Raw genomic sequence first — 14004 nt, 5'->3', positions numbered from 1 at the left:
GCGGCGTGACAAATTTTGAACGGCGGCGCGCCGATGCAAAAATGTCGGCGGCGGCGACGTGGCGTGGCGGCGCACAATTCTAACCACAGGCAGCCCGATGCAATGTGTAAGATGGTGCAAGATGGATCACGATGTAAAACGAATCAGTTCCGTTTGTAGGCAACATTTAAAATGTACTTTTGTAAGAAGAATACTGTGGTCCTACTTTATTGTCACTTGATTTTAGATTTGAATTTAATTTTGGTAGAGTATGATAGGTTAGAAAAATGTTCATCTATGTTTCTTATGTGGTACAGACTTTCCAAAAAACGTGTAATCTCGTTGAACAGTGTGAAATTTGATAATTTTTGGTAATATAGGGAAAGTATTATTAGCGTTGATTACATACGTTGTGGGGCCCTCCTTAGCCGTGCGGTAAGACGCGCGGCTACAAAGCAAGACCATGCTGAGGGTGGCTGGGTTCAATTCCCGGTGCCGGTCTAGGCAATTTTCGGATTGAAAATTGTCTCGACTTCCCTGGGCATAAAAGTATCATCGTGTTAGCCTCATGATATACAAATGCAAAAATGGTAACCTGGCTTAGAAACCTCGCAGTTAATAACTGTGGAAGTGCTTAATGAACACTAAGCTGCGAGGCGGCTCTGTCCCAGTGTGGGGATGTAATGCCAATAAGAAGAAGACATACGTTGTATGACTGACTACCTTGAAATAAATCAATTCGATTAAAAACATTGTATTATGAACTTGCTAATCTGACAAGAAGGGTCACAGTATATTTTTGTATTGACAAAAATATTCTTCTCTTCTGATTTGATCATAATATAATAGGGTTAATCACTACTTGGGACTATGGACCCGATATGACCATTTGGCATAATCAAGAAAAATTGTCATAATGATTTTAGAGCCATTTGGCATAACGTCCATTTGGCATAATTACCATTTGGCATATAAATTAAAGGAATTATAAAAACTTAAGGCAGAAGCTTGCTTTACAAGAGTCATCTGTAGTATTGCCTTATGCTAGGCATATGCGTGTTTAACTTTCTTCGGATGTTAGGAAAAACTTACGAATAAGATGTTAGGGTCATATTGACACAGAAATGTAAATGCTTGTAGACTAGTCAAATTATATCCGAATCACAAAGTTTACATATCGTTCGAAAGATAAATTCATCAATTTTGTGGCTACGTGGTGATATGCTGGTTCCGGATACAATGGCCAACGGGAAACGACTCCCTCGGGGACCTTGTCGGTCATATAAGGGGAGCAAAAAAATCGATCCATATCTGTCTTTCGATGGGTATTTTATAATAGATTCTCATAAAACAGGGATGTATGGTACAAATACAAAACAGAGTTTCTGATCAAAATGGCCACTCTTGGAACCTGCAATGTGCTCTCGGGGAACCCGTTGAAGGGGACATTTTCGTTTTTACACCAAAATATGCCATGCGAAGAAGATGTAGAGGACAGAGAAGAGGACAGATTCCGTTCTTACATCAAAACATGTGGTGCGGCAATTCTTTACTCATGATTTTCCATTAAATGTATGATTCAATGATTGAATGGTAGGTCATTTTGGCATAACGGCGTATGATATAAAGGTTGTTTGGCTTAACGGCCGTTTGACACAATGTTCATTTGGCATAATCAAGGAATGTAAAATAACAACATTGCCAATGACAACGACATTATCCTCTCTTGTAAATGTTGGGACAAAGACAAACTCAACTCGCAATAAGCGTTTGTCCCAAACTGCAACAGAATAGGACAATTATCGCCTGCCACGCATTTTGAGAAGTAGTCGGTTTCCGATGATGTTTTTGCTTAAATTAGTATCAGTTATCATAGATTAGACATACACTTAACCATTTGTTGACATGATTTGTGTTTTACTTCTGAAATATACAAGTTATCGCAGTTTGAAAAGTTCACAACAATTACCTATCCATGATTGCAAATAAAATGGAACGCAACAATGTCTTTATCCTCTGCAGATGGGGACAAAGAGTTATCGCTATTCTCTTTTGTCGCTTGTTTTTTGCATTTTTCAGCGACAATTACATTTCTTGGGCATAATAGTTGTGTAATCAGCGATTTCGGAACTTATGCATAATATGTTCATTGATTCATAATTAATATCGCTTGAACATCATAAGAGAGATATTTTGATTTTTGTTTTGTTTGAATTAAAGATTGTATCAAATCACTGCTTGAAGGAACATTGGTTAACTTCATGAAATTTTTATTATCTGCCCTTTCCACTTAACATTTTTTACCACTGGGTCAAAAGTAAGATCGTCGTTGACTAAGACAAACTACAAAAGACGGAAACTCGAATAGGAAAATTGTTAGTATTCAAGAGAAAAAACTGTTCTATAAGTTTTTTTTCTGCAGGAGATATAATCAACTCTTCAAAAGCACACTTTGTCGTTTGTCTAAAAAGTATACGCTTCCTTCTTCAAAGGATGAATGAGGATGAGGATGCATCTTTCCGGCAAACGCCAAGATAATATATGGTTATATCGTATCATCATATCGTCTGGCACGGTGCAACACTGAAGCTGACAATATGACGTTCCTTACCCCGAATCCCAAGGTGTCAGGCGACCCGAGCCGGAGCCGAGGGGATGAATGGCCTGGTCTGATAAATTATGCATCTTTTATTCTCATTTCCGATAAAGTCTAGATAAAACAAACATTAAAAGTTAATGAAGGGCTTATTTCATTAAACATAGGCCTTTTCAGATATACCGTCGTGCGGGGCTTCTTTTGATTCCGGGGGCTACTTTGGATTTTTGATTTTTTGAAAAAAATAAACGGAAAAAATACCAAATTTGAAACAGAAAGTTACCATCCAACTATCAACAACACACCCGATTGGTGATAATGACAATTTTATAGTAATTTTTGTTATAATTCTTGTTTTAAAATGTCCAAAGTAGCCCCTGATTTATCAAAAGAAGCCCCGCACGACGGTAACAATAGATTATTCATCCTGAATTGTTTGATGGGGAACCACTAGATCTTTTGTTGTACAACGTATGCTCGGTCAATCAAAACAATATTTGTTCAAACAAAATCCACCTGACTTTTATTTATTCAGAAAATGAGAGAATTGTTCTTTAGGGATTCAAAGAATTGTTCCTAGAACTGTTTTGGCAGTTTGTACCGGAATATTTTGGTCTGGAAATATTTTCAGAATTTCATTTAAAAATCGTTTGGAAACTCAACAATCTTTTTTAAATTCTTCATGAAATAATACGTCTTTATTTAGAATAGGCTCTGAAACTCTTTTAGGAATTTATTCGAAAATTTCACCTGCAAGTCCATCTGGAAATTCATAAGAAATTTATTCAAGAATTTACACCAAGAAAATCTGAGCTACAAATCAAAAATTCCTTCGCGAATTTCATCAAGAAATACTTCATGCATTTCTTATTAAAATCTTTCCTGAACTCCTTCAGATATTTCCTCCGAAATTCCGTCGTGAATTCTTCATGAAAAAGGAAATTTCCGGCCCAGAGGTGAGCATAGAGTTGCAAGTCTCTTTAGTAAATAATAAAAAAAAATCCCGGAGCAGTTCCTTTAGGAATTTTCTAGAGAAATTTCCAGGTGAACAATTTCGCGGATATTCTTGCAGGCATTTTTATAAGAAGTCTTGGAGAATTTCTAAGGAAGTCTTTGAAGAAAAAGCAGGATAATTTCCGGAGTAATTTCTTTATGATATGTCGGAGGAATTTCTAGGTAGTTTTCCGAAAAATCCTGTTGGAGATTCCTAGAGGAATTTTGGAGAAATCACAGATAACAGATATTGAGGCTGGTATCCGATACGTGTGTAAACATCCGCAACCGTTAGTTCAAAGGTATTTAAAATTGGGACCGCGTTTGGCAATCGATTGAAGATGGCGCAAGAGTTATTGTTATTGAAAACGCAGCCCGAATGCGGCTGTCAAATGTATTGGCTGCGTTCGACGGTTGTTAATCAGCTGCGTGCATATTTACTGCCGCAATCAGTTGAGTAGATGGCAGTAGTGGGCCAACGTATATTAATTCAAAAGCTTACACAGGATTTTCAATAAAATTTGTTCTAGCCTAAATATCTGTTATCTGTGGAGAAATTTTCGGTAGAATCTATAATAAATTCTGGAAAAATTAATTTACAGGAGAATTTATTTATGAGCGTCTTTCCGGAAGAATTCTTGGTTGATTTTCTGTTAAGGAATTTCGGGGGGAATTTCTAGAAGAGTATGCTTTAGATTTTCTAGATCTTGATTCCACAATATAATTTCCATAAGAAGAACTTCAAGAATTCCTGAACAATTTTCCTGAAGAATTCCCGGGAAGTGGGCTTAGTGGAATTCCATGTCCTCGTGGTTTGCCTGAGTCCTCACTCTCTGTAGAGTTTGCGAAGTAATTTATGAAGTGTTCTAGGAGGATTTTTTGGAGGAGGTCCAGAGAGAATTGTAGAAGAAATTCTATGGGTAATTATTTAAGAAGTTACAGGACTTCCCGGAGATTCCCCTAGCAAACTTTCAGAGGTATTCTTGAAGGAACTTCCTGAGGCATTCATATAAAAACTTCCGGAGGAATCTCTCCGGATAAATTCATGGACGAGCTCTTGGGGGAACTTTCCGAGGATTTCTTGGAAAAACTTCCGGAGGAATTCTTGGAGAAACTTCCCAAAGAATTCTTGAAGGAACTTCCGGAGGAATTCCTGGTGGAACTTCTGGAGAAACTTACGGAGGAGCGTTTGAGATTTTGGCTTTCAGCCTTTTTGGATCAAAAACACTGAAAGTCAAAATTCTTAACGTCGCTATTTTAATCGAATCAATTAGAAAAGTTCACGGAGGAACTTCTGGAGGAATTCCCGGAGAAACTTCCGCCGAAGGAAATCCCAGAGGCACTTCTGGAAGAATTCCTAGATGTATTTTCGGAGGAAATTTCGGAGGAATTCTCGGAGGAACTTCCTGAGGAATTCCCGGAGGATTTCCTGAAAGAACTTCCGGAAGAATTCCAGCAGGATCTTCCGGAAGAATTCCCGGAGGTACTTCCGGAGGATCTTTCGAAGGAATTCGTAGAGGAACTTTTGGAGGAATTACCGGAGGAACTTCCGTAAGAATTTCTGGAGGAACTTCCGAAGGAATTACCGAAGGAGCTTCCGGAGGAACTACCAGAGGAATTCCCGAAGGTTACTTCCGAAGGAGTTATCGGAGAAACTTCCGGACAAATTTTTGGATGAACTGCCGTAGGAATTCCAGGTGGAATTATTGGAAGAATTTCGGAGAATTTCTAATACAAGAAATAAGCTCACGCTGCCGCAGATTACCACGCAGCCGCCGCCGATAAATTTTCAATCGGTACACAGGTCTACATATATGGGTGTTTTGGGAGAGCGCGAAAATATAATTCCTTTGTTTTAAATACTTTTCATAACGCACTAATTTCTTTCCTAATAAAAGGGAGAAATAAGCAAGTTTTCTTGCATACCCTTACATGAAAAACAAATCAATGTTAAATTAATTTAATGCTGATTTATCTTGCAGGTGTGTGTCATGATTTGAAATGTTCCCGTTTTTAAAGGAAGCCTCTTTATTCCTTATTTGCCATGCCGTACAATCCTCACTTTAAATGGATTTTTGTTTGTGCTAACGTAAGAACTACACGACACTTAAAGACGCGACGCGAGACAAGACATAACACTTATTTGTAAGAGCTTCTTCGTGGAAATTAAAGGATTTTTTTCATTAAGACTTCAAAGAATTTCTTGTGAATATTCCGAAAAAATTTCCCTCGGAACTCCAAAATAATTAGGCTAGATGTACCAGTTGTGGCTATAGCACCAGTTGTCGCACTAGTGCTTTATATGCCAAATGGCCAATCAAATAACCGCCAACCAAGTTCATATCGATAAAGCATATTCATATGATACGATAAAACCTTTGATCTCCTCCAAAACAAGCAAAGCATAATTGTAAAAATTGATTTTCCTTAATTTTTGACGTCCTTTGCACCAGTTGTCGCACTAGTGGTCCCTATTTGGCCAGTCCCATAAGAAAACAATGGGATTTGCCAAATAAGGAACCAAAATTAAGAATAGTGCCACAACTGGTACATGCGTTCCTATTATGGATTAATCAATTTTGATGATTATAATAAATTTTATTTTGGTTTTCACAGCTGTTTTAAGGAGCAGGAAGTAAAACCTTTCGCTTGATATATAAAGTCCACCCACATGCCTTTTTCTTATTTAAAAAAAAATTGTTTTTCTTATGTATGGCGACAATTGGTACACCCACCCTATTCTTGAAAATTCAGAACAACTTTTCGTGGATAGAAAAAGAAAATATTGAAATTCCAAAAGATTTCTGGTGCAAAAATCGTGGAAATTAAATAGTTCCGATCGAAGTCGAGTGAATTAGATCCGACATTGTTACGTCCAAATAATTGTTTTTTTTTTTAATAATTCTGTAATCTTAGTTGCCAAAAATCGTCACAACGAACCCGGCTAAAGTGTTGTTTGCGTGAAACCGAAAATTTCGATCCGACTCATACTTCTAGTTATGCGTCGATTCTGTAGTAATAAAAATAAATTGCTTCTAAAATATTCTGCAACTCTGAGGGTATTATTAAGTTTTCAACTAATTCAAATGGGAAGCTGCATAAATATGAAGGAAACATATGTGTCAACAAGAAATCTTGCGATACTGTGATTTGAATATTAAGCTAAGCAATAAATATAATAATTTGTCCTTTTCCTTAAGAAGCCCGTTTTTTTAATGACAATCCCGATGACCAATTCGGATGTTCTAAATTAGCAAGCAGAAATTACAAAGAAAATCTAGACGGAGTGTGAAGCTCAGAAATTTGTTCAGAAATCAATGTTCATGCAAGAGAATCTAAGATTTAAAAAAAACCCTAATTAGTTCACCTAGCGGTGATGGTGCCCTTCTCGCTTGTTCAAAACGGTTGAGAAACATATAAGAAAAGTCTGAACAAACACTAATAGTAGGTGCACTAACACTAATAGTTTTATTTTATATTCCTGTTTTTGTCCACAACTTTAAAGATCAGCGTGTCATATGATCATATGTTTTCAGTATTTTCAGTATAAAAATGGTTGCAGCAACTAAATCCGACTATCTGGCGCATATTTCTCGTTGCGACTAGAAATAAGCGGATGAGTAGATTTTTTTTATGAGCGGTACAATACTTTCATATACTTAGACTATGTTATTGTAACATGCTTTTTTTCGGATGGCTTGAAGACATTTCACTCGCCAACAATTTAATTAAAATGTAGTCTGGACTTAGAAAAACCACATCTTGATAACTGCAGCCTGTTTTGTTTTATATTACTACATACTACACAGCAGCAAAAGATTACGGAATTTCCGATAAGAACGAATAATTAAGTTTCGAGACGTTAGCTTATGTAGATTTTGCTGTCAGCGAAAGATTGCTATGTGAGGTTTGCATCGATAGGCCGGTTGATTGATTGCCCCGAAACAATACCAAAGATTGCGAATAAATCAATTATTGACAGCAAAAGTGTGTTGTCTTCGTTACGCTTGTTCCAGTGAGTATGAATTCGAACTGCGTCCAATAATAACCCAATTGTCCTCACTTACCTTTGGCAAGACAAACAAATCTCTTAATAATTGTTTTGTTTAACCTAGACAGAGAAACTTCGTATTGAATATTGTTATTTTATGTAACGAATGTGGACATATTGATTTGCAGTTTGTAAAGTCAACAAAACAATACCAAATTTTCAAACCGACTTAAGATCTGATTTTGAAAACATAGATTCAATTATAGCCCACGCAAACCAATACCAGCAATACGTAGGTGAAGGCTACTACTTCCTGTTAATGATGTAAATTTGCGTGGGACTTCTATCAGATCCGTAAAATCGACGTTTAAATCTTTGTTTACAAAAGCAGATAAGTCGTTTCGAAAATTTGTTACTGAAAGTTTCTATCGTTTTACCAGTAATTTATGTCCTATTGTTCTTACGAGTAAAATACGTATGTCCTATTGTTCTTTCAGTCGAACTTCGCCGGCACCACGGCGCTGATTGCGGTGGTGCACCACACCAAGCTGATCGTGGCAAACGTTGGTGACTCGCGGGGCGTAATGTGCGACTACAAGGGCAATGCCATCCCGCTGTCGTTCGATCACAAACCGCAGCAGGTGCGCGAGCAGAAACGGATCGCCGATGCCGGCGGGTTCATTTCCTTCAAAGGCGTCTGGCGGGTGGCCGGTATATTGGCCACTTCGCGCGCAATGGGCGACTACCCGCTCAAGGAGAAAAATCTTGTGATAGCCGAACCGGACATCCTGTCGTTTGATATGGTGGATCATCGGTGAGTATTCTTGTCAAAGCCTAAATCTGAAAAAAAACATCAAACAGTATTAACCAATGGCTTTAATTTTCGGCAGACCGATGTTTCTGATTCTGGCCACCGATGGGCTGTGGGATACATTCACAAACGAGGAGGCCGTTGCCTATATTCGAGAGCGAATAGATGAACCGCACTTCGGTGCTAAAAGTATCACGCTGCAGTCGTACAATCGAGGCTCGGTCGACAATATTACGGTGCTGGTGATTGTATTCAAAAACGGGCGATATCAAGTCGGTTCATCCAATGGGAACTGAACCGGTTAAAGTCATATAAGTACTTTCTAATCCAACTTTATTCATATCAAATAGTTTCTTTCTATTACGTGGTCTCGAGAGCTTTTCGACATAGAGGAAACGTACCATTTATCTCGTGGTAAAGCGTTTTATTGAATTGATAAAAGTGTGCTGTGTTTAGTTGACTGTTCATATATAGTACGATCTCTCCCGCCCGCCCCACTAAGTTAGAAACACGTGATGCTGTTTTGCGTAGGAAACCCGTGATTACACTAGGATTACTCACGTCTGATTTCTGTTTGTTCACCAAATATCCTATAGCCTTGTAACGTCCCAGTAGTAAGATAGTTCGTTAATTTGTACACAAAGACACTTCCTAAAAGCTTAAGATCTGTCAGAAGAGGGGACCTTACCTGCTGAACTCCTCCTGTGCATTCTGCAAATAATTATACTGCTCATACACAACTGCAGCTGTTCATGTCCTTTTAGAGTAAGGATTTATTTTTGTTGTGTGTTCTATTTAAATTCGGTTTCGAAAAGTAATTATGTTCATCCATTAGGGTTATTTTCGTATCATTTATTATAAAAATAAGTCACGTCGCAATGCGTCCCATTTTATTTTAAATTAATTATTCTTGGCGCTAAACCTTCGAATTAGTTAGATAGTAGCATCCCGACGAAATGTGAGCTTTCAAATACGCTAATCATTGTGCCTGAGTAACAACAATCGGATAATATATGGTATGTAGAATATGGTGCCAAAACCAAATAGTACGGTATGATTGCAATGCAAATCAAGAGTAACACTTGGATCAAATATAATTATAGGCAGGAATTTTCACTTTTATCTTAATAAAACCCAACACACAGGAGAAAGTCAGTCCTATATGCATCATTCTGAAGAAAATAAAAAGCTATCAAAATGTATACCAATTTCTCAAGACAACTATTGTTAGAACAAGAAAATCTTAATCGATTGATGGAAAAGGCAACTGAAAATGTTAAACTTTACATAAAGTTTTATCCAATAAGGTTGAATTCTTAAGATTAGTCAAGAGTAATTATTCTCACGAGCATCACTTTTGCACGAAGTTTTGCGGCAAATATTTGATCAACGAAAGTTTTTATTGGATATAGCTCGCGTTTTCCTTTAAGTCTATCAATGAAATAAATAATGGAAAAATTATTTACGAACGCGATTTATTTATCCGAAATATATATTCAATAGAATACATTTATGACTATGGGCAATTATGAATGGATTCTGGTTATCAATCCCAATCTGTCAAGCAAGTAGGATTGGATCAACAAACAATTCGCGGCTACGAAGATAAATTCATCACGCACATTCTTTATGGGATTTTACAGTGGAGGAACAAGAAGGAGCGATTGGCGGCCATGTTTCACGCACAGTCTGACAGTTTCAATGAGTTTTTGCAAAAGATATTTTAGTTACAAGATAAACATTGTCGCTGTCGTGAGTGATCGAAGTAAGTCGTGTTAAATGGAGTTGATTTTTTTCGCGTCAAAAAAAAAAAATGCTGAAGTTTCCGATTGTAAGTTTTCGTGATGTTTGTTTGTCCGGCGGAGCCGCCCTCCTTTGGATGCGTTGCGATTCCTGGTTCAATTGTTGCGGAAAGGAGCAAGAGGAATAGGACGTCGCAGAATGAAGAATGTTCGTAATGAATTATGAAATGATCGACCGCTGCAATTTGTTTCAAGGACGATTAAAGGCGTAATGCCCACCAGGAAGGATAATGATCCTTATCAAACTATTTTATCAATGGAATACAGATGCGCGGACGGAATTGGTAAGCACGTTCCAGTTATTGCCTTATCCTTGATGTCTGATACACATTTGAAATATATATTTCGCTGGTAGCCAATTATTTTGACCAAACACTCCGGTAAAACTAAAAAATACTGTTAGTTCGGTAGAGATGATCTATTCCTCGGGTATCGGTACTGTAATAACACTTCATCGGTAATAACAATTTTCGAAATTCAGTAGTTTGAATATGCAATTCGTTCGGTGATATAGAATCTTCGCGGTTTTGTACGGAATTCTAGTAAACTTTTTCGAATTTTCGGAGCCAATTCGGAAATTTCTTGCAGACTGTCTCTAATTCTTTACGAAGAAAATGATTAACTTTTTTTCAACTGTTAGGATCCCCGAATAATTTATGCCGATCATGAAATAAAAGAAAAATCATATGGAATATACATATTAAAACAAACATTTTGAGAGTTGTTATGTGTTGTGATAGAAACATCATGAGTTAAAACTTACAGATATTTATCAATAAAAATGTTTGAATATCTAGTAGCTTGCACATTCTGTATTAACATTATTTGCTAAAAAATATAATTTCAACGATCGCCTATTTTGCATTTTCCTGCTGTGGTGTTTTCGTTAGGTTTATTCTAGAAGTCAGTGAAATCACTAAAAATGATTAGAAATACATGAACATGTGTCTGATTTTGAATTTAAGCACATATGAACACATGTGCTGACACATTGCAAAAAAAAAATGAATTGAAAACAATTTTGCTAATTATCTGCTAGTTTATTTTATATGTTAACAATCATTGAATGTATCAAATACAATGTATATTATTACCCGAGTAATCGATTATTTTACATTTAGAATATACTAACTGTGGTACTTGTGACATATCATCACAAATTAACATTACCGAATGACCTATAAAAGTTTCTATTACTGAATACGGAACGTTGTTCTGTTCAAAGTTTGTTAATATACTGTAAAATATTTCAAGTGTGTATATTATTATATGCTCCATACATTACCCAAAACTAAATACGCACAGGGCATCGTTTGCTGCTATTGCCGCGGATATTGTGGGAGTCCCAGGTATCCGGTTCAAGCTTTAGTTGGCAGCGGTGGCTCTTCTCGACCTTCTATTCCCTGAGTAGTTAGTGTGAACAAGGGCGTCCTTGTGATGTTTTGCTGCACCTGTTGTGAACATCTAGTACATCCCAATCCCCTGCACTTTCTGAAGACACCTTTCTTGCTTCAGAAGTGAATCCTTTTTATAGTACTAGCCTTCATAACAAAAAGGGCACCATTACGGAGCATGAGATTTGATCAAATTGTTCGCATTAATACTTGACCAACACCCCCAGCTGGGTGAGGGGTAGAGGATGACACACACACACACACAAAATAAACATTGTCGCTGTCGTCGCTGTCCGGAACATCTTTTGCTGGCGAGGATAGGGGATCTAAATGTCAATGAAGGAAAAATACATACGATTTGATAGTTAGGTATCAGTGGTATCACCAGGGTTGTTAATCGTTAATTTATCGTTATCGCCGATAAAGTTGATTGTGATCAACGTTATCGGTTGCTACGATAACGATGAATCAACTGATTTATTATCGTAGTTCGATAATTTAACGTAAGTTAACTCGATAATTTTGCGATAATGTGGTTACTAGATTACGCGAATAAAGTTGGTGTAAAATTTTGACAGAAGTCGAGAATGGAACAAATTGTTTGCAGCTGGTTGATCAGAGTTAATTTTGATTGAAGCGGGGCACTCTAAAATTATTGCTTAATGCATGCTGCTCTACGAAACGATGAGAAGTGAGGTGCTCTGTTGGTGGTTAGCGTTTTTTTCACTATGCAGCATAGATGTCATCGGCAATATATTGGGATCCAAGTACTAGAAATTTATTTGATGCAGCGATCTGTAGTGCTGCATTCCAGGCAGCATCAGTACCGAGTGAAACTAGTCTAAACTGTGAGTCATAAAATATCCATATAACGGGGTACTCCGGATCTTCAAAATAGAAGTTTTGTTAATCATGATAGATTAAACATAAGTACAGACATTAAAAATGCTCTCGACAACTGCGACTCTGTAAGAAATTTAGTGATTGACCGATATAATGTTTTGGTCAATTCGGTGACCTCCTTGAATTAATTCCAAGATTTAAAGGCGTTCTCGAATATTGTAAGGCGATACCATATTTTTAAAATAGATATTTCAAATCCAACTTGTGAATATTTGCACTTCAAACTGCAGTACATGCACAAAGTACATGTTACAGTTAACTCGATAATTATCGATAAATCAACGAATACTCGATAACGATGATGTTAATTCAACGCTCATTTTATCATCAACGAAGCATTATCGTGAAAGTGTTATCGTTATCGAAGTTGGCGTTAAATTAACGATGATAATTTATCGATTAACAACCCTGGGTATCACACATGTTTCGGACAGCAGAACAAAGGGAACCGAAGCGACAATCTTTATCTTGTAACTAAAATATCTTTTGTTTTTGCCATAAGAGTGAGTAGATGCATTACTTTCGTATTCGCGAATATGAAACTAAGGATTTTTATGTTTCCAGTTTCGCACACATTGGCCGATCGGTATCCAGAAATGTCATGTGTAAATCAAGTACGTAATCTATGAACGGATATTTGGAACAAGATTTAGCACTGCAGCCAGCAACATTCAACAAAAATAATAACAAATTGAAAAGGTGGTAATGGAAGCAGATAAAATACGATCTATCAATTATTTGCTTGATCTGGAACTTAATTATATACACTGTTGACCCGATTTTGTCACTCCCTGATTTTGTCTACCCCCGATTTTAACACGTTTTCGACCCGATTTCGTCACCCCAAAAAAATTTAAGTTATTCTTTTTATTTTCGAAAATAATACATGAAATAAATTTCACCGCTAGTAATTTGTTATGAATCATTTCTGAGTACCTCTCAAGGATTTTGTAAACCTTTCCGACAAGAAATAACGGGAGTCGAGGGCAAGGACATCACATTCTGGGTAACAAGACACTGCACATCAGCAGGGATGCCAGATTCCTTTGACATCAATTCCGTAGATTCGCTCAAAAATTTTGGCTGTTGCAGTTTCGGCGCTCTTTCGCAAACCTGTTATACAACCCTAATAGCACACATTTTTAACCTAGGTTACTGCAACTTTTATGTGACCAGATTTAGTCACAATCAAGTAGCTGCAACTATTTTTGTTTGTCTATTGCTGTGTCCTAACTTTCATGAAAAACAAACAGAAATAGATTCAAGGCATAGTGCCATCTATACACATTCCCACATTCGCCGTAATGGCAGTTGTTATACATATTTTTGACAGTAACTGTTTCCAACGCTGATACTACCTACATTTTATTGATTGAGCTCTGTTGAAAATTTTAACATAGAATCAGTTTAATATTATGGACTTCTTATTTTTCACATTTCAAATTATTGAGCTTTAGCGCTGGCGGTGCCATAGTTGTGGTAATGTTGGTTCACCAACAATTTGGACCTAATGAGTTCATTCATAATTTGGCGTC

At 37.0% G+C, this 14004-nt stretch overlaps 1 protein-coding gene across 5 annotated transcripts in view; it reads left to right on the top strand.

Annotated features, from left to right (window-relative positions):
* Window positions 1-9831, top strand: part of LOC134212878 (protein phosphatase 1L) — a 143409-nt gene extending 133578 nt beyond the window's left edge. For all 5 annotated transcript variants that reach the window (XM_062691146.1, XM_062691143.1, XM_062691145.1 and 2 more), the window contains exons 4-5: window positions 8057-8373; window positions 8450-9831. In XM_062691146.1, coding sequence (XP_062547130.1) covers window positions 8057-8373; window positions 8450-8666 — 534 coding nt within the window. In that variant the 3' untranslated portion in view covers window positions 8667-9831. The remainder of the gene's footprint in view (window positions 1-8056; window positions 8374-8449) is intronic.
* Window positions 9832-14004: the final 4173 nt, after the last annotated feature.

Source organism: Armigeres subalbatus, chromosome 2 (assembly GCF_024139115.2).
Source record: "Armigeres subalbatus isolate Guangzhou_Male chromosome 2, GZ_Asu_2, whole genome shotgun sequence".
NCBI lineage: Eukaryota > Metazoa > Arthropoda > Insecta > Diptera > Culicidae > Armigeres > Armigeres subalbatus.
Note: the sequence above shows the minus strand (reverse complement) of the source record. Positions and strands in the feature narration are given on the sequence as shown.